This window comes from Somniosus microcephalus, chromosome 4 (genome assembly GCF_052327205.1).
Source record: "Somniosus microcephalus isolate GS21.2 chromosome 4, FLI_Smic_1.0, whole genome shotgun sequence".
Classification (NCBI taxonomy): Eukaryota; Metazoa; Chordata; class Chondrichthyes; order Squaliformes; family Somniosidae; genus Somniosus; species Somniosus microcephalus.
Genome location: NC_140990.1, coordinates 240144882 through 240172811, shown reverse-complemented (window position 1 = coordinate 240172811; position 27930 = coordinate 240144882). Strand labels below are relative to the sequence as shown.

Below are 27930 nucleotides of genomic sequence, written 5' to 3'. Positions count from 1 at the left end.
TTTTGTTCAGCGTAAGTCGTGCGTACGAACGAAAAAGAGGGTTCCGGTTTCAGAAGTTCGGATAAAGGGTAAGTCGTGCGCACCACCCCCCGCGGACCCCGCCGGCCCCGACAACCGCCGACCCCCCCCCGCGGACCCCGCCGGCTCCGACAACCGCCGACCCCCCCCGCGGACCCCGCCGGCCCCGACAACCGCCGACCCCGCCAGCCCCCGACCCCCCCGCCGGCCCCGACAACCGCCGATCCCCCCCCCCCGCCGACCCCGCCGGCCCCGACCCCCGCCGACCCCGACTGACTTACGCTGAGCGTCAGCGTAAGTCGTGCGCACGACCCCCCGCCGACCCCCCCCCCCCCCGCGGACCCCCGCCGACCCCCTCCCCCCCGCGGACCCACCTTCCGAAATCCGAAATTCTCCTTTATCCGAAACTCGGCTGGTCCCGAGGTTTTCGGATAAAGGATAGTCTACCTGTATTCCATAAAACTTGAAACATTGGCTTACCTTGACTGGATAGCAAGATAAATGGTACGACGAAATGAAACTAGATTTACTTCAGTCTTGTCATGTATGGTTATTTTCTTTTCCCCTAAAATAAAGTAGAATAATTCCAATTGATTTTTAAACTGTTAAAAAAAATAGATTTCCACAACAAATAAATCACCAAGTTAGCCTGCTGGTGCATTATTCTGCCATTCTATGGACCATACCAGAGCAACCCCATCAGCATTTGTGCTCTGCTGGAACTTGGAAGCTGTCTCATTATGCTATTACATGCTGGTGTGAAGAGGTGGTGGCAGAACTCCACAAATGCACTGCACACTTAAATAATGTGCTAGGAGTTTGACATGAACTCCTTCCAGCAAAGTATTTTCCATTGAATGAAAAGAATTAACTGTTTAATTGACTCTTCTCAATAAACAGGCAGTTGAGAAAGGTAAGCTTTAAATGCAATTCATGAACCAATAGAATTTTTACTTTAGAACACACATTGTAACGGAAAATAACAAAGCATGCCACACCAGCCCTGGTAACATGTAAAATTCTTTCCATTGACTTGCAAATTTGTTAATTTAGTAGCTCTAACCTCAGGAAGAGATTGTTCTCTCTCTGTCCGACTTCCACTCTAAATTTATCCAGATTAAGCTTTTTGTCCCAACAGAAAGGTAGCCAAAGACTTCAGCTCCAACACTTCCCCGTTTCTCTGTGTTTGGCAATTGGCCATAAAAGCTTCCAAACAAACATACTACTGTCCTCCTAGGCATGGACTCCTGGCAGCTACCTACCACGAGGCTCAAATAATGGAAGCCATTCTAGCATTGCGTGTAAAGATTGGTAGAATGCCTTAAGGAACCCCATTGTGCCAAACTCGTGTTATGCGAGAAATACAATTTCTCCTGCCGCTTTATTGAATCTAATAATCTGAATTGCCAAAAGCCTGTGTTCTCTATAGATTGAACATCTTGTAAACTGAATTTAACTTGATAGTAACATCTTAATATAAATTAATCCAATTCCTTTGTAGGTCAAAAATTGCAACATGAAGTAATTAGGCTAAACTAGACATACTGCTCAAAGTAGTAAAGGAAGTGGAGCAAAATCTGAAGTTCCTTGGATAAAGCAAAAATTTAAATCAGACTTAAAAAGGGGGCATATAAAAGTCCAGGGTTAATAATACAAAAGAAAAATCAAGCAGTGCGTAAAAATATGGACAAGAAGAAAATATTAGAAGAGCCAAGAGCGGGTTTGAAAAAAGACTGGCAGGTAATAGAAAATGAAAAGTAAAGAGATTTTGTAAACATAAAAAGTAAAAGTAAACATAAAAAGTAAAAGTAAAAGAACTGTTAAATAAAAGACAGGGCCAATGTCACACTTTGTGTTTTCAATCATTTTCCATCATTGCAAGGATTTGGGAATTAGTTATGTTTAAGCATTGTGTTTTAAAATGAGGTGAATTTCCAGTTCTTAAAAAACCATAAGTTGCAGGCATTGAACATGTGTATTAAAGGCAAACAAGTCAATTTGTGGAAAATCAATATTAAATATTCCCAATATATAACTGGAGGAATTTGTGGCTCATCCAAATCAGGATATTGGACAAGCAGTCAGACAGCATGGCACGAAGGGGTCAAGAGAAGTGGTTGAGAGGTGCTGTCAGTGTACATGTGGAAACTGACCCCATGTCTTTGGATGATGTCACCAAGGAGGTGGTGGATGCCAAGGATACATTTTGACAGCACCTTAATTCCCGCGACCTCCACCAATGAGAAGGACAAGAGTAGCAATGCTGTGAAAACAACACTACCTCCAAGTGACAGTGCCCTGCCTACGACATACAGTACCGTTCCGTACATTACAACAGTGACTACACTTCAAAAGTACTTAAACAGCTGTAAAGCGGTTTGGGACATCCAGAGGTCGTGAAAGGCGCTATATAAATGCAAATCTTTATTTTTCTCTTTTCCTTCATCTTTGCTGGGTTGATATCTTGGAATTCCTGATATAACACCATTGTGGGAACACCATTGCCAACGACTGCAGAAATTCAAGTGAAAGGCCCAACATCACCTTCCCAAAGCAACTAGAGATGGGTAATAAATGTGGCCTTGCCAGCGTCACCCACATCCCGAGAACAAATTAAAAAATGTCAAGATCACTTTTTGCCAATAAGAACAGCATTTTAAGAGGGCTCCATAAAATGTTAATCTATAAATACTGCATAACTAACAAAAAAATTCTAGCGAAATTACATGAACATACCCCAGAATTAAATGCAGCAATAATCATGCTGTACTGAACGCCAACATATATGTGACTTATAAAACTATAGTTTTAAAGTATAATAAAATTGTGACTTTTCTCTAATAAAATTTAAAACCTACAATATTGAAATTAAATAAAAGGGGCAAAAATACTTACCTTCTTCCTCATCATCATCATCCTCAGCGTTGTCGTTCTCACTACCATCAGCATCATCATCACCACCCTCTTCATCACCAGACGCAGAGTCACTGCTACCTTCATCAAGGATTTCTGTGTGGAATACATTTATAATAAGCCTGTAGTTTATGGTTATAATCAGCAATGCAGATCACATTTTTATTATACTTTACAAAATGTTTGAATGCATTATTCCAGCAGTGCTGCCTTACTATCTTTCATTTAATATTTACAGAAATACTACGAGGAACTGATGAGCAATATGAAAAGAGCAAGTGTATGGCATATAGAAAATAAAGATTAATCTAAAATCTTGAACTGAAATCTCAATGGACTTGGCATCTGGCGAGAGTTAAAGAAATGGCTGGATAGAAATTAACTGAACTGCTTTTACACCCTCACTTCTCACACATACCCCCTATTAAAATCCAATAATAAGCAGCTTCTACTGTATATTTAGATTTTAGTCTTTCATTAAATCATGAATTACAAAATCTCACCTCTTTTTATATCTTTGTACTTCTGCTCATTGTCAAGAAACTCTGAATCCATCTTGAAGACATCTATATTTGAAAGTTTACATAATGAAAAAATTCAAGCGATTGTTAGGATGCTTAAAACTTAATTATCTAACAACTAAAATGACAAGTTTATTAAATAGTGTGTGTTTGGTAGTTTTGAATAAATCCACGCACATTAGTTTACATTTTACTCTAATGTAATCACAACATTGCTCCAAGCAGAAAGTTATTTTGCATGATACATTAAATCCCCACTGAACAAAACTGAATAGGAGAAAATCAAGAGTCAAGGTTCAGTAGAATTGCATGAAAATCTTGCATGTATGCAATATATTTTCTTTTCAGCGGTTGACAAATTATGGACTAGTTTTTGTTTGAATACATACTGAGCACATCTTCTGGGTTATATTCATCTTCCAAAGGAAGCATGTGAGTAAATTGATCCTCTTCCTCAACCAGATCAAGACCTTCAGGTATGATGGGGTGATCCTTAAAACCATCTTTTCGAATTGCAAACATCACTTCTATCATGTACTGGACACGCTTATCAATCTGAGATTCATGAAGGATATTGCGAAGACGTTCAAATATTGCTGCAATAGAAATCAAATACAGTTAGCAATTGGTGGAAAGTTTCCGGTAAATTTCTGGAAATTTTAGCTTAGGAATTTTGCCCAAAAAAGCACATGCTCGTATAATTGTGTTTTTTTGTATTTCTTTCATTTTTTTCCCCCACAGGTCCTCTCTTAAAATTACTAACAGAGATGGAATCTTAATTATTAAGGAATTTCTTAATCAATATATGTTTATCTTCTTACTTGGCTTGTTTTAATAATTACAAGTTTTGTCTGTGACTGCGAACAAATGTGTCCTGATTGGTTGGATGAGCAATTAGCTCCCTCTGTTGGTGATGTAGCATCGTGGGTGCACAGGTCATGCTTCCATCATATGGAGCATCAGGAAAAATTTACTCACCCTGTTGCAATCGTGCTGATCAACCGCAGTTCGGCACAGAGACGAATGCCCTTCATTTCTCTGTATAGAACAATGCCACGTTTACCATCGGATGTGTGGAAGCATTTTACCCCAGGCATTAAAGATGGAAAGACTGTGTACATGTGCAAACACTGTACAAAGCCAAATGTAAAGAATGCCACAAAGATGCAGCAGCATTTATCCAAATGCAACAACTTCACTCAAAGCTCACAGCAGTCAGCCCAGAGTTCCTCTGCTTCCATTCAAGAAGATGATGGTTCACATTCAGCATCAGGCTCCTTATCAGCAACTCCTGGGCCCACTTGGAAAGTTCTTTGATACAATGGATAGCCATAGCCAGAAGAATGCAGATGAGTGCCTTGCTCGAGCTGTATATGCGACAGGCTCACCCCTCATGCTCACAGCCAATGATTATTCAATGTTATTCGCTCTGCATACTGTCCTCCCACCAGACATGCTTTGTCTACTTATTTGCTGGAGGCTGAGTATAACAGAGTCCAAGGAAAGCTCAAAGAAACGACAGAGATTGCAGACTGTTGCAGTTATCTCAGATGGGTGGTCAAATGTACGAGGGGAGGGCATCATAAACTACATCGTCTCCACTCCTCTCCCAGTGTTCAAGAGCACAGACACGAAGGATGACAGACACACAGGCACATACATTGCTGATGAGCTGAAAGCGGTCATCAATGATCTTGGATCACAAAAGGTCTTTGCAGTAGTTACTGACAATGCTGCGAATATGAAGGCTGCTTGGGCTCAAGCGGAGGGTGCCTACCCTCCTATTACGTCTATTGGGTGCGCAGCTCATGGGCTCAACCTGCTCCTCAAGGACATCACGGGTTTGAGAACCATGGAAACACTGTACAAGAGAGCCAAGCAAGTTGTTAAGTATGTCAGGGGAAAACAGGTAGTTGCAGCAACCTACAACTCGAAGCAAACGACAAAGAACAAGAACACCACACTGAAGCTGCCAGCAACACTAGATGGGATGGCATTATTATAATGTACAACAGCCTTCTGGAGGGCAAGGAGTCGCTGCAAGAAATAGCAACATCCCAGTCTGGGGATATGGAAACCACCATCAAGAAAATACTGCTGGACAATATGTTTTGGGAGAGTAGTTAGCAGCCTTAAACTACTCTGAAGGAGATGACACTGTCTTGTCAGATGTTCTCGGGCTTTTTACTGATTTAAAAGAACAAATCAGCATTGCCCTACCCACATCCCTGCTGCTCAAAGCAGAGGAGAAGGCAATTGTTCAATTCATACAGAATTGTGTGTCAAGCCGATTCATGCTGCAGCATACATGCTGGACCCAAAGCATGTTGGGAGATCAATACTTTCTGGCGAACAGATCAACAGCATTTAGTGTGATTTCTACCCTCACGCCACCTCAATCTGGATGTGGGCAAAGTTCTGGGCAGTCTGGCAAAGTTCTCTACCAAGCAAGGTCTTTGGAATGGGGACGGGATATGGGAATCATGCAAGCATATCAGTGCACATACCTGGTGGAAGGGACTTTGTGCATCCGAAGCCCTGTCACCCATTGCATCGGTGATACTCCAAATCCCACCTTCATCAGTGGCCTCTGAACGAAACTGGTCACTTTTTGGGAATACGCATACAAAGGTGCGCAACAGGCTGACTAACAAGAGAGTGGAGAAACTGGTGGCTATCCGGGCGAACCTACAACTTACTGAGACAGATACAGAAGTGTCCACCACACAGCTAGACAGTGATACAGAGGAGGAAATGGACATGTCAGAGCCAGAGTCAGAGAGTCAGGAGGAGCAATGATGAGTAGAAGACTCAGAAGACTCATGAGTAGAAGACATAAAGGGACAAAATAAGGACAAATTACAGGCTAAATAAGCTGACGTTCTTTATTTTATTTTAGATGGATTTTTTTGTGGGGGTTCAATAAAGTTAAAAATTATAACCTAAATAAAGTTTTGAAAGCCTGTTTTTATTTGTATGGAACAGTATGTCTATTTTGATGGCATAAGGGTCAGAGACAAAAACCATCAGTGTGCAAAAAAACTCAAACTTCCCATAAATTCCCAAAAATTCCCATGGAAAGTTTCCTCTTTTAAAAATTCCCAGAATTTTGCAACCCCAGTAAGCAAAAAGCAGAAAGGGACCAACATCCTTGTGGGGAGGTTTGCTAGTACTGTTGGGGTTTTTTAAACTAACTTGGCAGGAGGATGGGATACGGAGTGGAGCTATAGTTACAGGGGTGATGCACAGCCAAACAGAGGAAAAAACAAGTCAGCCTGGAAGGCAAAGCAAATATAGAAACATAGAAGATAGGAGCAGGAGTAGGCCATTCGGCCCCTCGAGCCTGCTCCACCATTCAATGCGATCATGGCTGATCATCCAAGTTCAGTACCCGGTCCCTGCTTTCTCCCCATACCCCTTGATCCCATTAGCATATGTTACGGCACAAGGGCGTATGGCAAGGCTGAATGGCATTTATTTTAATGCAAGGAGTCTTACGAGTAAGGCAGATGAATTGAAGGTGTTGATGAACACATGGGAGTATGATATTGTTGCTATCAGAGAGACATGGTTGAGGGAGGGGCAGGACTGGCAGCTCAATATTCCGGGGTATAGAATCTTCAGGTGAGACAGAGGGGGGTGTAAAAGGAGGGGGTGTCGCAATATTAATCAAGGAATCAATTACTGCAGTAAGGAGGGATGATATCTTAGAAGGATCCTCTAATGAGGCCATATGGGTAGAACTTAAAAACAAAAAGGGGGAAAGCACATTGCTGGGAGTGTATTGTAGGCCTCCAAACAAACAGTCAGGGGGAGATAGAAGAACAGATATGTAGGCAAATCTCAGAAGTGTAGAAATAATAGGGTAATAATAGTAGGGAATTTCAACTTCCCCAATATTAACTGGGATAGTCAGAGCGTGAAAGGCTTAGAGGGTGCGGAATTCGTAAAGTGCATCCAGGAGAGCTTTTTGAGCCAGCATGTAGAAAGTCCAACGAGAGAGAGAGAGAGGGAATGCAGCCGGGCAAGTGATAGAAGTGTCAGTAGGAGAGCATTTTGATGACAGTGACCATAATTTAGCAAGATTTAAGGTTGTCATGGAAAAGGGCAAAGATGGACCGGAAATATAAGTTCTAAATTGGGGAAAGGCCGATTTTAATATGATAAGGCAGGATCTGGCCAAAGTGGACTGGGATCAGCTACTTGTAGGAAAATCCACATCAGAGCAGTGGGAGTCTTACAGCGCCAACATGTTCCCGTAAAGGTCAAGGGTGGGACCAACAAGTCCAGGGAACCTGGGATGTCAAGGGATATACAAGAATGGATTAGGAAAAAAAAGGAAGGCTTTTGGCAGATACAAAGGACTAAAAACAGTGGAAGCCCTAGGAGTACAGAAAGTGCAGGGGGGTACTTAAAAAAGAAATTAGGGGAGCGAAGAGGGGGCATGAAAAAACACTGGCGGGCAAAATAAAAGGAAAATCCCAAGGTGTTTTATAAGTATATTAAGGGCAAGAGGATAACCAGGCAAAGAGTAGGGCCCATTAGGGACCAAAGTGGCAATCTGTGTGCCGAGCCGGAAGATGTAGGTGACGTTTTAAATTAATATTTTGCATCTGTGTTCACTATGGAGAAGGACAATGTAGGCATAGAAATCAGGCAGGGGGATTGTGATATACTTGAACAAATTAGTGTTGAGAGGGAGGAGGTACTTGCGGTTTTAGCAGACTTAAAAGTGGATAAATCCCCAGGCCCAGATGAGATGTATCCCAGGCTGCTGTGTGAGGCAAGGGAGGAGATTGCAGGGGCTCGGACACAAATTTTCAGAGCCTCTCTGGCCACAGGGGAGGTGCCAGAGGACTGGAGGACAGTTAATGTAGTACCATTATTCAAGGGTAGTAGGGATAAATTAGGAAATTACAGGCCAGTGAGCCTAACATCAGTGGTAGGGAAACGATTGGAAAAAATTCTGAGGGACAGAATTAGTTTCCACTTGGAGAGGCAAGGATTAATCAAGGATAGTCAGCATGGCTGTGTCAGGGGGAGATCATGCCTAACCAATCTGATTGAATTTTTAAGGGGGTGACTAGGTGTGTGGATGAGGGTAGTGCAGTTGATGTCGTCTACATGGGCTTCAGTAAGGCTTTTGACAAAGTCCCGCATGGGAGACTGGTCAAGAAGGTAAGAGCCCATGGGATCCAGGGCAATTTGGCACATTGGATCCAAAATTGGCTTAGTGGCAGGAGGCAGAGGGTGATGGTCGAAGGTTGTTTTTGTGACTGGAAACCTGTGTCCAGTGGTGTACCGCAGGGATCGGTGCTGGGTCCCTTGCTGCTTGTAGTGTACATTAATGATTTAGATATGAATGTAGGAGGTATGATCAGTAAGTTCGCAGATGACACGAAAATTGGTGGAGTGGTAAATAGCGAGGAGGGAAGCCTCAGGCTACAGGACGATATAGACGGGTTGGTCAGATGGGCAGAAGTGGCAAATGGAATTTAACCCTGAAAAGTGTGAGGTGATGCATTTTGGGAGGACTAACAAGGCAAGGGAATACACAATGAATGGTAGGACCCTAGGAAGGACAGAGGATCAGAGGGACCTTAGTGTGCATGTACATAGATCCCTGAAGGCAGCATGACAGGTAGATAAGGTAGAAAAGGCATATGGGATACTTGCCTTCATTAGCCGAGGCATAGAATATAAGAGCAGGGAGGTTATGATGGTGCTGTACAAAACGCTAGTTAGGCCACAGCTGGAATACTGTGTGCAGTTCTGGTCGCCACACTATAGGAAGGATGTGATTGCACTGGAGAGGGTGCAGAGGAGATTCACCAGGATGCTACCTAGACTGGAGCGCTGCAGCTATGAGGAGAGACTGGACAGGCTGGGGTTGTTTTCCTTAGAGCAGAGAAGGCTGAGGGGGGGACCTGATTGAGACATACAAAATTATGAGGGGCATAGATAAGGTAGATAGAAAGGAACTTTTCCCCCTTAGTCGAGGGGTCAATAACCAGGGGGCATCGATTCCAGGTAAGGGGCAGGAGGTTTACTGGAGATTTGAGGAAAGACTTTTTCACCGAGGGTAGTTGGAATCTGGAACTCACTGCCTGAAAGGGTGGTAGAGGCAGGAACCCTCACAACATTCAAGAAGCATTTAGATGAGCACTTGAAACGCCATAGCATACAAGGCTACAGACCAAGTGCTGGAAAATGGGATGAGAATAGATAGGGCTTGATGGCCAGCGCAGACACGATGGGCCGAAGGGCCTCTTTCTGTGCTGTACAACACTGACTCTATAAGCAAAACCGGAGTTAATTTTGTTAAAATGCTACACAATTACCATTAATGCCTCGAGGAGAAACCTCCGTCAGCTTCATTCCACACTCCTTCAGAAAAGCAATTGACACTTCAACACTGTCATCTGTGGGCCGCTCTAGCAGTAATGTGAGCATTTCCAAAGACAACACTTCATGGGCCTAATTCAGAAGAAACAAACAAGTATTTTTATGGTCTGCAATTTTTAAATCTAGTGTTATTTTGAAGAGTCACAATTATTTTCTCCCGTGGATAGCAGTGCTTTGAACAACAAGTATCCAACTGTCCCCTCTTCAAATTCCTTCCCATTTTTCCCTCTTCAAATTCCTTCCCATTTTTCCCTCTTCAAATTCCTGCCCCTTTAAGTTGCATCATTATTTAGTCACCGTCAGCTTATACCACTCTTGCCTCTAGGTCAGAAGGTAGTGGGCTCAAGTGTATAATCTGCATTGACAATCTGTACAGTAATGAGGGGTCAAGTCCACCATCCTTCAGGTGAAATATTAAACAGAAATCCTGTCTGCCTGTTCCAATAGTTCAAGCAGGTATTAAGGATCCCATACAACGATTCAACAAAATATGTGACCTTCTCCCAGTGTCCTGACCAACACTGCTCCCTCAACCAATACCACTAAAAACACAGATTAATTAGTCATTCATTTCTGCTGTTGGTGGGACATTGCTGATGCAGTTTGACTGCTGTATTTACATATATCGCAATCAGTGCACTGAAATGTAATTAACTGTGTCAAGTGCTTTGAGCAGTTTAGATAAGGTTCTTTACAAGTATTCAGATTAGTTATATTTAGCTCATTCCCTTCATCCACCTGAAAAACTAATATTCAAAAATTAGCAAATACACTTGGAAAATATAATTTATGGTGTTCATTGAACCGACTAGGTTTGGCACTATTTAGGTTCTCTTCGGTAAATATTTTCATGCTTAGTGGAGAGAAATGCCAATCCATAACTAAACATTCTTTGTCTAGTCTAATCATTGCACCGATGTAAAACAAAATAAAACTTAAAATCATGTTGTACCAAAAAAAATTGACAACGTTTTCAGTAAATACAGGAAACTTCGCGATATCCGGCACCGACGGGACCGAGCTGCTGCCGATCCATCTAAACTTCCGGATAGACCAGCGCTAATGTTGAAGGATACGGGAGGTTTTCATCTCCGTACCTGACAACAAACACTGTTGCTTAGCAACAGCTTGTAAACACTCGGCCCGTACCTTGGAAGCGTCTCTGAAGCTGTTGCTAAGCTACAGAGACGCTTTCCAGAGCCTGACTGTTAAAAAAAAAAAATGCTAGAAGAAAAAAAACCGAACCAAAACGGCTGCTGATTTCTGCCGTTAGATCGAGGTTTCCGGACATACAACCTCCGGATAAACCAAAGTTTCCTGTAGGTTTAAAAATGAGTAGCAAAGTATTGCTTATATACAGCAAAAACATGCCCATCAAGACACAAAAAGAAAATGGGTCAAGTCTTCGTAACCTGCACTTGTATAGCAATTTTAATATGCAAAACATCCCAAGGTGCTTCACAATAGGGAAGTCAAATATTAAGCAGTGTAAGGAGAACAGTTAATGGCCTTAGGCATGGTCAAGGTGGTAGATTGTGGAGATCTTTAAAGTGCAGAGAAACATAACACAGTGAAGAGGCTTGATGATGACTGACAACTCTGCCGCCAATGGTGGAGCAAAAGGATGATGCATAGACCAGAGTCAAAAGTGCTGAGGGTGTAAGCTGCAGCTTGGGGCTGGTCGAGGTGGCAGTGGTAAAGTGCAACAAGGTCATGGGGCAATTTTTAAATTAAGGTGCCAGGCCAGAGGCCCAATAAAAAGCAGTGGTGACAAGGTGAAATGTGAGCAGGACTTCATTATTTTTTTATTCACGGTGTGAGGCATCACTGGCAACGCCAGCATTTATTGTCCATCCTTAATTGCACCCGAGGTGGTGGTGGTGGTGAGCCGCCTTCTTGAACCGCTGCAGTCCGTGTGGTGAAGGTACTCCCACAGTGCTGTTAGGGAGGGAGTTCCAGGAATTTGAACCAGCGACGATGAAGGAACAGCAATATATTTCCAAGTCAGAATGGAGAGGGGCTTGGAAGGGATCTTGGGAGGTGATGGTGCTCCCATGCACCTGTTGCCCTTGTCCTTCTAGGTGGTAGAGGTCACGGGTTTGGGAGGTGCTGTCGAAGAAGCCTTGGCAAGTTGCTGCAGTGCATCTTGCAGATGGTACACACTACATCTACAGTGTGCCGATGGTGGAGGGAGTGAATGTTTAAGGTGGTGGGTGGGGTGCCAATCAAACAGGCTGCTTTGACTTGCATGCCAACAATCTTATTAAGTCACTCGTCCAGGCAAATGGAAAGTATTCGATAACACTCTGACATGCGCCTTGTAGGTGGTGGAAAGGCTTTGGGGAGTCAGGAGGTGAGTCACTCGCCACAGAATACCCACTCACTGTATTTATGTGGCTGGTCTAGCTAACTTTCTGGTCAATGGTGACCCCCAGGATGCTGATGGTGGGGGATTCGGCGATGGTAATGCCGTTGAATGTCATGGGGAGGTAGTTAGACTGTCTCTTGTTGGAGATGGTCATTGCCTGGCACTTGTGTGGCACGATGGGCCAAATGGCCTCCTTCTGTGTTGGAACCATTCTATAATGTTACTTCTACTTATCAGCATCAGCTTGGACGTTGTCCGGTTCTTGCTCGTGTGGGCACGGGCTGCTTAATTGTCTGAGGAATTATGAATGGCTAATATGGGACAGCATGCAGGTGGTTAAGTTCTAATTGAGTTGGAGTTTGTGTCAGGTGGGGGCTGAAAGGCCAGTGAGGTCAATGTTGGAAAATCTGGGAGGCGTGGGTGAGGGTTTAAATGGCAGGTAAGGTAGTGGCAACATATGGAAATGGAAGCTAAAGGAGGTGAAAATATGCAGACGTAGCAATGGATTGGATATGACCTTTGAAGCTCAGATCAGGATTAAACAAGACACCGAGATTGCATGCCATAAGAATCGGCCTAAACGAGCAGCTAAGGTGGTGAATGGAACAGATTGAACCGAGCAAGATGGCTTCAGCCTTGAGCTGGAGGAACATTCACATCACCGCAAGCCTTACAGCAAGATAAAGCAGTGTGTAATCAGCTGACCCAAGCTTACAGATAATGTCACGGAATGTAGATGAGCAAGGATAGAAACTTTGCCATATGGGTGACCATGGGTAAACAGGAAGAGAAGTCATTAAAATGTGCTAGTTATGTTGGGACAAGAACAGAACCATTAAAGGATCAGGCTACAGAGGAGAGGCAGTGCAGGAAGTTGAAGTGGTCAACCTTATCTAATCATCATCAGCCTCAGAATTGTGCACCACCACAATTCACAACAAAGGGTCAATTTGATTGATGTTCTGCAACCGAACTCAATATCCACTAAAAGATTAAATCTTTCTTTCATGTTATTATTTTGTGTGAGAATTGCAAACTGCATTCCCAACTTCAGATTCAGTGCTTTCATTTCAACAATAGCAGCTCATTCTGAATTGTAGTTTTGTAAAAAAAAATTATAAAACCAATCCTAAAGATCAATTTAAACCGCACATCATGATCAATGTCACTTATGGGTGTGAGAAATTGCCAAATAATTGAAAACCACCCTATACTTAATCTGAAATGGCAAGTTTCTAGTTTCTGATTAGTCAATTTATCTAATCAACAAATTCTTAGCAAATTTTAAAAAGCTATGTGTGTAACTTTTGCTGATCTCCTGGACCAGAAGTCCTAATTCATACTGGCTTTTTCACTAAAAGCTAGATATCAAGAGCTTCATGCATAGCAATTCTACCATGTACTGGACATCCAGGCAACAACTATTTATGCTTCTAAATTGACTAAGAAGCAATGAAAACATTTATTAAAATATCCAGTTGCATTTTAGTTGATCTGTGCAAAAGCCCCAACTTCCACATAAATTCTTCTAGATAATTGCAAGTGTGGATAATCAAGGAGGTCCAGTGTCCAAGTAGCCATTTGAACTGCAAATGAAACTGAACAGAATTATCTTCACATATGCACTGTTAGGAACAGGAATTTATAGCTATACTTACAACATTCTGATTAACGAGATGACCGACAAACTTGCAGGCTGAAAGGCACAGTTGCTGGGGAAAAAAAGTACAAGTGTCAGATTTTTGGTAACCAATTGAAAAGCAAAAGTTCATGTGTACTAGATTCATTATAGTTATTGTTACAGGAAAAATATGATTTTTACTTGAACCCAAAAGTAACATTTGCTCACCTTATCATTTCTGCGATAACCTTTGCGGAAATTTAGGATCAATCTCTTGAGAATCAGCTCCCCAATTTGAGGGAACTTAGAATTTATAATTGCCACAACAGCAGCATAAACGTGTGTAAATATTGGAGAGGCAGTCTGTGCCTGTATAACAAATCTAGAAATCAATCCCCTGTATGGAAAGAACACATACATACATATTGGAATATGCAATCATTTTGGTGAAGGTGCATTTTTTGAACAAAAGGGGGAAATACTTGGAATACAAAGCCTCATCCCCTCCAAACGGGTTAGATTCAGAACAATCTTCAACTTTTAGTACTATTTAATTCAAGATTTTCCCTCTGCAACTTTTTCCATGTCTTCATTAAGGTTTAATTCATACTTAAGAAATAATGTTTTGTAACCATCAAAATCAATGCAACTACAGAAAGACAGAAACCCTACTTATGCATATTTTTGTCACTACAAATGAAAACATTTGGTTTTCTTCAAAAATGAGCACCAATTAGTTGATCTTTGAGGTTTAGGGCAGATTTTATATCTTCTCCAAATAATGTTTATAGTTGTTTTGTCATACCATGAATTCACAAGAATTCGTACCTATGCTCATGCGTTATAACACGTCGCTGATTGCTCAAGATATATAAAAGTGACACACATACATACCTTCCCCGAACAATATTTTCTTGGAGAAGTTCATGAATAATATTAGCTATGTTTGAGACATTCACTTTGTTGATGAGACCATTAATTGACTTCTTCAGGGCTTCCCAGCTCATTCGCTGATATGCCAAACTACAACAAAAAGAGAAACAAGTGTGGCATTATTAGAGAATGGCACTTTATAGAGAGGTAGATACCAAGCAACTAAGGAAAAACAGACAGTTGTTAAAGAGGGGAAACAAAAGCAAAGTTGAAGAGAAGGGTTTAAGGAGGCTTCTGAACGCAGGAACAGAGATAGCAAGTTCCAGAAGACAAAGAGACATAGGCCCAGAAATTTGGGTCTCCACGGGTGAGTACACATGGGGTACTCGCCCGTAAGCCCAATGGAAGTGCGCATGCGTGGGAAACCGGCACTTCCGTTCCCCTGAAAGCAGGGGTTCAGAGGTCGAATGCGTGCGCGGCAGAGGCTGTGCGTGCGCATCGAACTTCGTTTTTTTTTATTACAGGTTTTCCCGGGAGGGTAAGTCTCCAGAAGTTAGACATGTAAAAAGCAGGCGTAAGGCCTGCTTTTTACAAGGTAAGTGGTGAATTAATTAAAATTAAAATATTTTTTCCCCACAGGTTTATTATTTTTAAATACTTTAAAGAAAGGTAAGTTTATTTTTAGCCCCGTTAGAAAATAAAATTTTCAAAAATTTAAATTATTGTTTAAAATAGTAATTTCATGCAATTTATAGTTTATTTAAAAAATGTGATTTAAAAAAAAATGTATCTGAAGATTTAGTGATGTTTTGGGGGCCGTAGTATTTCTAAGTTTGACAGCACTTCCTGTCAAACTTCTGAATGAAGCATTCCCTGCTCCGATTGGCTCCCCATGACCCACGTGATCCCAGGGGACGCATCGAACTAACTGCGCCCCTGGGATACGCAAGCACTGTGCACCGGCAGCTGGAGCAGGCCCAGGATCGGAATTCCATGGGGGCCCACAGCTCAACGGTCGGCGCGCAAGGTAAGTGCAGGTTGGGGGCTTGCACCCGCGGGAAGCCCCCGACCCGAATTTCTGGGCCATAATGGCTGAAAAATAGCTGCTAATGGTCGAGCGAGAAATGATCAGTATCCAAGGTGCTTGCAGATGACGCACAACTGGGTGAGACAATAAAGGTAGGGGTGGGCCTAAGAGATTCATGGATCTCAGGGCAATGGCATGGAAGTCTTAGTGGGAGCCAAAGTGCTTAATTTTTAACAAAGTTAAGCTGGAGGAAGTTATGCCTCATGCAGAACTTAATGTCTGGAGAGGTTAATAGTAGAACCAAAGGTGCAGGTGGACAGGTGAACCTGGGACTCATTGTGTGCACATGGAAGCTCACTTCCAGTTTTCAGATGATGCCACTGAGGGGTAGCATGTAAACAAAAAAAAGAGGGGATTAAGGATGAAGCCAAGGAGTAAACAAAGGTAACTGTATGGGCAAGATAAGTTCAGAAGATAAACTCACTTTCTAACAATAGGACTGGAAAATCATAACAAACCCTCATTATAGGAATGAACTGCAGAGGGGAACGGACTGGGTTGGCGGTGTCAAAAGCAGCGGATAAGTTGAGAAGCAGAAGTGGACATGGTCCCAGTTGCACAGGATACCATTTATTGCTTTCATCAAGGCAATTTCTGTGCTGTGGGCCGCGTGAAATCCACGTTGTGGAGTGTCTCGATAAAGGAATTATGGTAGAGATAAACACATTACAAGGCAATAACACATTCCAGGATTAGAGCAAAGATAGAGTAGTGGCTGGAAAGAATGGGGAGGATTCAGGGTGCATTTGGGGTACAGGCTATGAAAGATGGTTTTGAAAGAGGTGGAGACAGTGCTATGGAAAGGGAATATTGATGAAGTCAGCCAGCATAGGACTGAGTGGAAGTTGGGCGAGTAGCAAGGAATTATGTTTCATGGATGTGATACATTTGAGGAGGGCTGGAGGGGAGGAGAAGGGGGAAAACAGTGTAGCGTACAGGGGAACGAGGACTCTGTTGGGAGAAGGGCAGTAGGTGTAGTTGGGAGTCACGGCTGGGGGGGGGGGGGGGGTGGAATTGAAGAGTCATTTTTCAAAGGATGAAAAGAGAGAGTGGAGCAGTATAGAGTGGGTAGGAAGAAAGGAATCAAGGATAAATAATCAGAAAGAGTCGTTTTGGTGATCGAGATTTGAGGCCTCAAGGTTTTAAAGGATTTAGAAGGTTGAGGGCAAGGAAGTCAGCAACAGCAGGAAAAAATGAGTCCAGGTGGAAACTGATGTCATCCTGAATGATTCATTGGTCAGTGCAAGGGATAGGAGGATGCAAGATCCAAGAGATTTTTGAGGACGGCAAAGAAAGGAAAATGAGTTGCGGGCATAATGGATTGGCTATGACAGGACAGAGATCTTCATTTGGGCAGAGGATATGGTGCAACGTAAACATAAATCTGGGCTGGGGGGCTTAATTAAGAATGAGTTTCCGTCAGTAAGACAGGTTTCAGTCAGGCTTAAAATATTATTGCGTTACTCCTTGATGGGGAGGTGAATGGACATTTTGCAATGTGGTGCAGAGGGAGACGGTTGGTTCACAGGAGGGTCAGGGAAAGACTCGTCGAGGGCATCAGGCAGGCTCCAGCACCAAGTTTGGTTCAATACCAACTGCATTTCATACATGGAAAGCGGATTTCATTCTTTACAATTATTGACAAAAAATACAAAAATAATCTATATTTAAGATGTATTTTTGTTTCCAAATAAAGTCAATTCCATTTAAAAGCCATCAGATTACAACAACAACTTGTATTTACATAGCACCTTTAACATAGTAAAACGCCCCAAGGTGCTGCACAGGAGCATTTTGACAAAAACTTTGACACCGATCCACAGAAGTATAAATTAGGGCAGGTGACCAAAAGCTTGGTCAAAGAGGTAGGTTTTAAAGAGCATCTTAAGGAGGGAAGAGGTAGCGAGGCGGACAGACTTAGGCAGGGAATTCCAGAGCTTAGGGCCGAGGCAACAGAAGGCACAACCACCAAAGGCTGAGCGATTATATTCAGGGATGCTCAAGAGGGCAGAATTAAAGGAGCGCAGATATCTCTGGGGGGGGGGGGGGGGGGGGCTGAAGGAGATTAGAGAGATAGGAAGTGGCGAGGCAATGGAGGGATTTGAAACAAGGATGAGAATTTTGAAATTGAGGTGCTGCTTAACCGGGAGCCAACGTAGGTCAGCGAGCACAGGGGTGATGGGTGAACGGGACTTGGTGCGAGTCAGGACACGGGCAGCCGAGTTTTAGATGACCTCAAGTTTACGTAGGGTGGAATGTGGGAGGCCAGCCAGGAGTGCGTTGGAATAGTCAAGTCTAGAGGTAACAAAGGCATGGATGGGGGTTTTTAGCAGTGGATGAGCTGAGGCAAGGGCGGAGAAGGGCAATGTTATGGAGATGTAAATAGGCAGTCTTTGTTATGCTGCGGATATGTGGTCGGAAGCTCATTTCAGGGTCAAATATAACACCAAGGTTGCGAACAGTGTGGTTCAGCCTCAGACAGATGTTAGGGAGAGGGATGGAGTCAGTGGCTAGGGAATGGAGTTCATGGCGGGGACCGAAAACAAAATGCGTCGGTTTCCCCAATATTTAACTGGAGAAAATTTGCTCACCCAGAACGGTGTATCAGACAAGCAGTCTGACAATTTAGACACCATGGCAGGGTCGAGAGAAGAGTTAGTGAAGTAGAGCTGGGTGTCGTCAGCGTACATGTGGAAACTGACGCTGTTTTTTTGGATGATGTCATCAAGGGCAACATGTAGATGAGAAATAGGAGGGGGCCAAGGATAGATCCTTGGGGGACACCAGAGGTAACGATGCAGGAGCAGGAAGAGAAGCCGTTGCAGATAATTCTCTGGTTACGATAAGAATGGAACCAGGCAAGTGCAGTCCCACCCAGCTGGACGACGGTGGAGAGGTGTTGGAGAAGGATGGAGTGGTCAAAGGCTGCAGATAAGTCAAGAAGGACGAGGAGGGATAGTTTACCTTTGTCACAGTCACAAAGGATGTCATTTGTGACTTTGCTGAGTCGTTTTGGTACTGTGGCAAGGGCGGAAACCTGATTGGAGGGAATCAAACATGGAATTGCGGGAAAGATGGGCACAGATTTGGGAAGCGACGACACATACAAGGACTTGAGAGGAAAGGGAGGTTGGAGATGGGGCGGTAGTTTGCAGGAATGGAGGGATCAAGGTTTGTTTTTTTGAGAGGGGTGATGATGGCAGATTTGACGGAGAGGGAGACAGTACCCGAGGAGAGAGAACCGTTAACAATGTCAGCTAACATGGGAGCCAGAAAAGGAAGTTGGGTGGTCAGCAGATTAAAGACTTGAAGCATCATATTCTGAAACAAGACTGCTCTATGTTACTGAGCCCAGAGTTTAAAATCAATCCTGAACAGCTAATAAGCAAACGGAGGGAAACAGGTTTAGGAAGTTTCGAACCAGTTTCCAATGAGGATGATATACGAGCACAAAGCCAGCTCCATATTTCACACCAATTACTACTTTGGTAATTTCAGTGAGAGAGAGGAAGAAATAGAAATGTCACAGAGCATGGGGCAGATGATTGCTGAAGTGTACCATCAATAGAATGCAGGTGAGCTTGGCACTAAATCGGTCATCTGATGCCAACACTGGGGCAAAACAGAAACACAACTCTTTACGTAGTGCAATCAGATATGTTGTCTGCAAGAACATACGATTTATTCTATGCCCTACAATTTCAGCAAATTAACGTAGATCTTCACTTAATTTTCCACTTACCTGCTTTTGTCAGCAATTTGATCTTGCATCATCCTTAGTCTAGCAGGAGGAATGTACGCTCCACCTGTCCGTGTTAGAATAGGATCCAACTCTGCCTTTTTCTTTTTCATTGGTGGTTCGGAAGAGCTCTGAATAACAGGTTCTTCCTCATTTCTTGTTATAGGTGATGGTGATTTTGCTCTCTTCCTGCGATCTGATTCACGATCTATGTTCATGTTTCTCTCTTTGTCTCTTCCTCTAAAATGAGAAGCAATTATTCTAATGAAATTCCTTAGACGATTTAGAATAGATTGATGTATCTAAAAAAAAAAAAAAAAATCTCATGTCTGCTCACACACCCAGTCCATAAAACCATAATTCCCATCACATTTTTTGTTAAGATTTCGGTCAACTTTTTCCCATTATAAATTCCTATGACCACACTGAAAATGAAAACTGCCTATGAAAACATATGTTGTAACTATCACTGAATCTTACAGCAGAGGAGGTTATTCAGCCCATTGTACCTGCTCTGTGAAAGAGCTATTCAATTAGTCCCACTCCCCTGCTCTTTCTATTAAATCTTCCCTTAACCAGAGAAGCACCAAGGAAAACAATCCCAGCTTCTCAAGTCTCTCCACATAACTGAAGTTCCTCATCCCTGGTACCATTCTCGCAAACCTAGTAAAACCATTGGTGGTGCTGTAGTGCCTCAGTTTTGCATGTCCCAGTTCCTCAGCCTGCACAGCAGATTCATTCCAATGCCCCAACCAAAAGTTGAAGTTTTATTGGAGAAAAAATGGTCTACATCGCATAAGGTTTTCTAATTAATTATAAATAACGTAATATAAAATCCAAGTATCAGAAGAAAATAAAGGCAGACTTTCTGTTCTTGATTCTGTGTGCAACACCAAGGGAGATTGACTAGTATATTCTTAAAGACATGTAATTTTCAAATTAATTTAGTTAAAAGTATTCTGCAACATATTTAAACAGAAAAGTAACCGCTTTATATTCCATTAACTTTCTACAAGTTTACATCCATTTAAAATCCCAACTTATTGTAAGAAGCAGATAAATACAAAAGCTTTCTTTCATAGCTGGAGGAGGACAAATGTTAGATCCACATGCAGACAGCATGGATTGAGATGTAAAAGGTCATGCCTCAGCAATCTGCTAGAATTCTTTGAGAAGCTAATTTGAATTACTGGAAATGTCTTATCCAAGAGATACAACTTTACTTTCTATGGGTATTTCATTGGATTCCATATGCAAGATTTTTAAAAGGTTAAGGCCCATGGAATTAACAAATTAGCAATGTGGATTGAAAACTAGCTTAATAATCAGAAGCAGAGGTTGGCAATAAATGGAAAAAGCTCTGCCTGGGGTGGCAGAGTTCTGCAGCGTTTTTTCTGGATATCCTGCGGTTCACACTATTCTTCAATAATTTGGAGGAGAGTAATTCTTGTGTTATTATAAAATTCAGTGATGACATGAAGTTGCGTGTTCAGGTCGCAAGAGAAAAAAAAAATCCAAGAGAACCACACTAATTAAGTTGATGAGCAAAGGAACAGAAAATGGATTTTAACAGATATATACAAGAAAATGCACACTGGAACATGCACACAATGAATCAGTTCTATTTTGGAATGAACCAGTATTTGTAGCTTTGGGCCAAGTAAAATCACACCAGGATACATTAAGTGCTTTCTTTTTTGCAAGAAGGATACCACTTGATTCTTTACCAAGTGCCTCCCTTTTTATGCAGAGTTGATGTTTTATTGGAGGGAAGATGGAACGGTGATGTCATCCAAGTCTTCAAAGCTTTGAGAGACAATGAAGGTGCAAATAAACTATTTAACTCGTACTGAGTTCAGAACTGGTGGATGCTGTTCAAAATAGACAGGACTCAACCAAGACTTAAATCGGAAGAATTTTTTCTCCACTAAGCAGTGAATGCTTGACAGTTAGAGGGAGAAGTATGGATTGAGATGATCACATTTGCTACAGAAACGATGGTCCCCGTGTTGCTAGGCCAAGTCATGGGAGGGGTAGCAGATTTGGAGCGCAGCCAGCTGTGGTTGAACACTGAAAAGGGGAAAACTGTAATACTCTACAGTTTCACGATTATCTTGGAGGTGAACACAAAATGTGTAGAAATTTCTCAGGATGAGGAAATTGGTGGACTCCACTCCATAAGGGCTGTGGTCTGTCGGAGGAGTAGACTTTATGTGGGCTGAATGGTCTTCTGTTATTCTAAGTTTTATGTTCTTATTATCTCAACAGTTGACCTTGTATTGCAAAACTGAAAAAAATACCTAGGTTGTAAATTTCTATCATTATATCTGCCATTGCTAGATGGTCCTCTGTCACAGGTATTCCTGTCAGGATAATCTCTTGGGGATCTTGACCGTGACTTCTCATGACCTTTATGTCTGAAGAGGAGAAAGACAACAGGTTAGTAGACATACTTTTCTGATGATCTATGGAAGTGCATCCCAGACTTGAAACTTTTAAGGAACTAGTTTCAATGGTCTGATATAAAAGGCACTTTAGACAAGCTTGCAGTTGGAACTTCACACAGTTACCACTGAGCTGACTGCTCCATTTTCACCACAAACAAGTTTACATCTTGCAGCAAGGGGATGGTTAAGTCATTCAAATAAACTTGCGTTTCACTTGTTAAAATTTACTACGGAATGAGCCACTCGACCTTTATAAATAGAATTACTTAATATATAGTCATCAATAAGGCAGAGAAACAGAAAATTAAGTGCCGGTTTTATACTCCGGCAGCAAGTTCAAAATGATCCTCTCCATTTCTAGCTACTCTGTTCCATCCCTTCATAATTTTAAACACATCAACTCACCCTGCAATCTCCTCTATTCCAACAAAAGCAGCCTCAATGTTTCAAAGTCTTTCTTCATATTTGTAATTCCTCATACCAGGCAGCACCCAAGTGAATCTGCGCTGTATCCTCACGATTGCTTCAAAACCGTTACTATAGTGCTCCAACTGTGGTCTGAGGCTTTATATAGATTCTCCATTAGATCTCAGCTTTTATACTCTGCCTCTCGTCAGCATTCAATTCGTTTTTTTTATAGCTTTCTGTGCTTGAGGTGCTGCTTTTAATGTCTAGTTGATCAGAACCCCCAAATCCCTCTGGTCTTCCACATCACCCAACCTTCCCCTGTCCAATTATATATATTTTTTCCATTACATTTACTGACATGGAATTCCATCTACCACTTCTTGTCCATTCCACCTTCTTACCAATATTTCCTTGCAGCTTCGTTTGATCCTCAAACTATTTATTATGCCTCCCATTTTACCATCATCTGAAAGCCCAAATCATTGATGTACACAGTGAACAGGAGTGGTCCTAGAACCCTAACTCTGAAGGACACCGCCACCCACTTCCCAGCAAAGAAAATGCCCTTAACTTCCACTGTTTTCTCCTTTGTAACCAGCTTTTGATCTAACTTCCCACTAGTTATCTACTATGCACTCCCTTGTCAAGTTGTGACTGGTAGCAATACAAAAACCCAAATACAGATCACAATCACAGAAAAACATTATCTGAAACAACAGGGAAAACGTACAAGAAATCAAAAGAATATTATATGCAACATCAGAAGACATCTGCACTACAGTTCAATCAAAGGGGCAAAGACACTATGAACTCCATATTTTTGGTTGTACCTGATCAAGTGATACATTTGTCTTTTATAATCATGATGAAGTTCACTGCAATGCTTATAATTTTTTCTTTAATACCAAAAAAGCAACAAATTTGTTGATTCTCAGCAAATAATATTCCAAATACAACATTTATTGAAAGCAAAGGCTACCTTCTGCTTCGCTGCAACGTAGCTATTCAGAACTCTCTAACTTTCCAAAGATCAATAGGCAGGAGTTGAGAGGATACACTGAGCTCTTCAGTGCGATATTTTGGCTGATGTATCCTTGGATCCAGAAAATTCCATAAATGATGGGTCTCCTGGCAATCAGCAGTTAGTCTCCAGGTATATTTATCAGAAGTTAGACACTGATTTGGCCCATCTTAGCTCATCCACCCATCAAGACATTTAGCTATTTATTAAATAATTCCAGTTCTTTTACAACCATTACTCGATCCAAAAGTTCATTCAATGTGCAGTATTGATCAAACTGTGTATGAAGAACTATAACATTAGTTCTATAATTGCTGTAATATTTTGAACTTGTGCCCCCTTATTCCTGGTTCAATTTGAAGTGGTATACTGGATCTATCATTCCTATATTATTTAAGTATTTTATTTGCCTCAGGTGACTTATTACAAGGCTGATAAGACCAAGTTTCTCCAGTCTTTCCTCAGACTCAGTCCTCTGATGCTAGAAATCAATTCTATGGCCTTTTATTTTAACTGCCTACAGGTTTTGAAAGTCTTCCTGTATCTGACGAACTGGACACAACACACAGGGTGTTATCTAACCAGAGCACATTACAATTTGAACAAAATTTCCTCTGACTGTACACTAGTTTCAACTGTAGAGTGTAACAATTCTATTTGCTTTGTTGGTTGCTGCTCTGCAATTAATGGACATTAACATAAAAGTGACAAAAGGACAGAACCATAGGACTGAAGGGTGCGGGCAGGACAACATATGTTGAGCATGGAGTCTCGTAAAATCCTAGATCTCTTACTTTCATCCTTAGCTATGAATACCACTCAGGGGTTACTTATCTCACCCTATTTTTTTCCCTTGCCAAGGTGCAATATTTCACATTAAATTTTATTTGCCATCGTCCCGCCCACTTCCATATTATACGATTCCCAAACTTACATGTTTACCTTCAGCTTCTGAACACAAGTTGTTAATGTAAATTAGAAACGTTTTGAGTTTTCAAACAGCAACTCCAGGAGCACCTCACTCAACAGTAAACCCCATAGATCCCAAAATAACTCCTTCAATAAGTATTTACTACTTTAATTACTAGATTATCACAATTCATTCTTAGTTTTGATGCGAGACTAATAAGCCCGTAGTTGCAATGATAGCCTGCTTCGAATCTACCAGTATTCATCTATTCCCTCAAATGACCATCAATACCTCAAGTCTCATCCCTTGTCTGCTAGTACTCGGATAAATACCATCCACCTCCAAAGCTTTTTCAAGGCCTTTTAGCCAGTCTTGAACTTCCATCTCATTTATGTTGAAGTTATTCATTTGTTCTGGGGTGGGGGAGAGACAGGGACATATTGTTTATACTGTGAATACAGTGAGGAATTAACTAGATAGCATATTAACTTGCTTATGCTCATCTATTTTTGGTGTGGAGATGCCGGTGCTGGACTAGGGTGGACAAATGCAAGAAGTCACACAACACCAGGTTATAATCCAACAGTTTTATTTGAAATCACAAGCTTTCGGAGCGCTGCTCCTTCGTCAGGTGAAGTGGAGAGATGCCTAAAGACACAGCTTATATAGTCAGAGAATAATGCCAGATGATTACAGGTAATCTTTCTAACTGCCATTTATCACACCTCGGCAGAGAGATAATTGCAGCAATCAAAGGTGTGAATGGTGTCCAAACAGGTTAGTCAGGAAAACATTACATCAAAGAACAATGAGGTGGGGTCACAAGGGGTAAAATGTTGCAGATGCTGGGGTCTGTATGAAAAACAAAAAACAGACAAGAAAACATTTTTTTTGCTGGAAATTTCTTGTCTGTTTTTTGTTTTTCATACAGACCCCAGCATCTGCAACATTTTACCCTTTGTGACCCCACCTCATTGTTCTTTGATGTAATGTTTTCCTGACTAACCTGTTTGGACACCATTCACACCTTTGATTGCTGTGATTATCTCTCTGCTGAGGTGTGATAAATGGCAGTTAGAAAGATTACCTGTAATCATCTGGCATTATTCTCTGACTATATAAGCTGTGTCTTTATGCATCTCTCCACTTCGCCTGACGAAGGAGCAACGCTCTGAAAGCTTGTGATTTCAAATAAAACTGTTGGGCTATAACCTGGTGTTGTGTGACTTCTTACATTCATCTATTTTTGGCTCTATTTGCATCTTTCAGGTTTCTGATCTCTTCTGTGTTTTAATGTTGTAGAACTGAAACCGTGACATCCTATTTGACCTAGAGCCGAGCTTGAAGCACCACATTCAATCCATTACGAAGACGGCCTACCACCTATGCAAAACTGCCCAACTCAGTCCCTCCACTGCCAAAACCTTTATCTAGGCTTTTGTCACCTGAAGACTCAATTATTCCAATGCTTGTCTTTCTTTCCTTGCATCCTCCACAAACTCCAAATTATACCAAATGTATCTGTCCATATCCTGTCCCACTTCCCCATCTTCAATCTTACATGACTGACACTGGCTCCCAGTCCCCCAAACATATTAAATTTAAAGTGCCCATCCTAGTCTTCAAATCATTCCACAGACATGCCCCCATCCCCATCTCTGCAACCTCCTTCAGCCTTATGTTGCCCTACCCTTTATGGTTCTGACCTTGTATGCCACCTTTTCCAGTCACTCCACCATTGGTGGCAGAGTCATCAGCTTATGTGGCCCCACTCACAAACTCCCTACCAAAGTCCCTTTGCCTCCACACCCAAACCTACAACCTCTACCATCTAGAAGGACAAGAGCAGCAGGGACATGGGAACACCACCACCTCCAAGTTACACACCATCCTGACTTGGAAATATATCGCCGTTCCTTCATCGTCACTGGGTCAAAATCCTAGAACTCCCTCCCTAACAGCACTGTGGGAGTAGCTTCACCACACGGACTGCAGCAGTTCAAGGCAGCAGCTCACCACCACCTTCTCAAAGGCAATTAGGGATGGGCAATAAATGCCAGTGACGCCCACATCCCACAAATAAATTTTAAAAAACTTCTCTCCTCCTTTAAAAGCATTCCAAAAACCAGCTTTTCAAGTAGGCTTTTGGTTATCACTTCTAACCTCTTCCTTCGTGGCTTAACAGTGTTCCTTTACCATTTGTGAAGTGCCTTCAAGTGATTTTTGACTTTAAAAAGTTGAAATACATGTTGGTGTTGAAAGACTTGAGTTATATTTTGTGTCTGCAGCTATGCTTCTTTGCAGGTCTCTTTTGCCTCCTCCAACTGCACATTGATGTTTCTACATGTTATTATATAGATCCCTGTGAATTCCTTCCTCATTTTCCTTGCAGGATTTGTACAGATAATTTTTTTCCTCCTTTTTAAGCTTCGATTACTTTGCGGTCACATTTGTTTGGTCAGCGCTTAGTAATATTTGGCATGCATTGATCCTGCATGGCCAGGGTGATGCAGTGAAAGGTGTTCTACTGAAGTGTTGAACAATTCCGCCACACCCTTCAAATCAATTTACTTCAGCTCTCCGATCATGTCACTAGAGTTAGCCCCTCTGGCTCCCAGTCCTGTCATTCGAGATTACTTATTCTTCCATGTTATTTTGCACATAAATAAATATTTATAATGATATGCTGCATTTTAAGGGTTTGCCAATAAAGTTTTTTTTTTTTTTTTATAAAAACAGTGGAAGTACATCTAATGTTTTGAACTATCAAAAATGCAAATACTTCGGTTTGTGATTAAGTGCACAGCTTATTTTCATTTTATTAAATATATATTTTTTAGAAGCATCATCTTTTGTCCATGTCAGTTTTAACGTGTAGTCCCCTATGATGCAGTAAGTGCTGCATGTCCCACTTTCAACATATTCACATAGGACATTACTTAGATTTTGCCACATCAATAACTTACGATACAAAAATGCTGCAAATACCAATGTTGCTTAAGTGCCATTTTACAAAACTAGAGATGCGCAATTCAATGGGAACGGATTCATTAGAGGTATCGAACAGGACTAGACAGACTAGATGCAGGAAGGATGTTCCCGATGGCCGGGGAGTCCAGAACCAGGGGTCACAGTCTAAGGATAAGGGGTAAGCCATTTAGGACTGAGATGAGGAGGAATTTCTTCACCCAGAGTGGTGAACCTGTGGAATTCTCTACCACAGAAGGTAGTTGAGGTCAATTCATTAAATACATTCAAGGAGTTAGATACAGGAAACTTTTTTTTATCCAGCACAGACGGGACGCCGGTTCATCAAAAATTCCGGATAACCGAAAGCTATAGTAAAAGATACGGAGAGATGAGAGCTCCGTATAAAGCAACAAACCCTGTTGCTTAGCAACAGGTTCAGAACAATGACCATAAGTTCCAAGCGTCTCTGTAACTTAGCAACAGCCGCACCCTTGCACAGCAACAGATCGAGTAAGGCAACTACAATATGAAGTAAAACTTACCTGAACCTACTCCTGAATTTTGCCGGTTAACCGAGATTTCCGGTTATTTAGGTGCCGGTAAATGGAAAGTTTCCTGTATATTTCTTA

The 27930-nt window shown here is 41.9% G+C and overlaps 1 protein-coding gene across 1 annotated transcript in view; it reads right to left on the bottom strand.

Moving 5' to 3' along the window:
• cwc22 (CWC22 spliceosome associated protein) overlaps window positions 1–27930 on the bottom strand; it is a 96990-nt gene that overhangs the window by 42142 nt on the left and 26918 nt on the right. The window contains exons 5-14 of the mRNA XM_085985979.1: window positions 21846–21962; window positions 19549–19785; window positions 14741–14869; window positions 14075–14243; window positions 13884–13937; window positions 9794–9929; window positions 3842–4048; window positions 3435–3497; window positions 2914–3027; window positions 499–583 (exon numbers count right to left, since the gene is read on the bottom strand). Coding sequence (XP_085842105.1) covers window positions 499–583; window positions 2914–3027; window positions 3435–3497; window positions 3842–4048; window positions 9794–9929; window positions 13884–13937; window positions 14075–14243; window positions 14741–14869; window positions 19549–19785; window positions 21846–21962 — 1311 coding nt within the window. The remainder of the gene's footprint in view (window positions 1–498; window positions 584–2913; window positions 3028–3434; window positions 3498–3841; window positions 4049–9793; window positions 9930–13883; window positions 13938–14074; window positions 14244–14740; window positions 14870–19548; window positions 19786–21845; window positions 21963–27930) is intronic.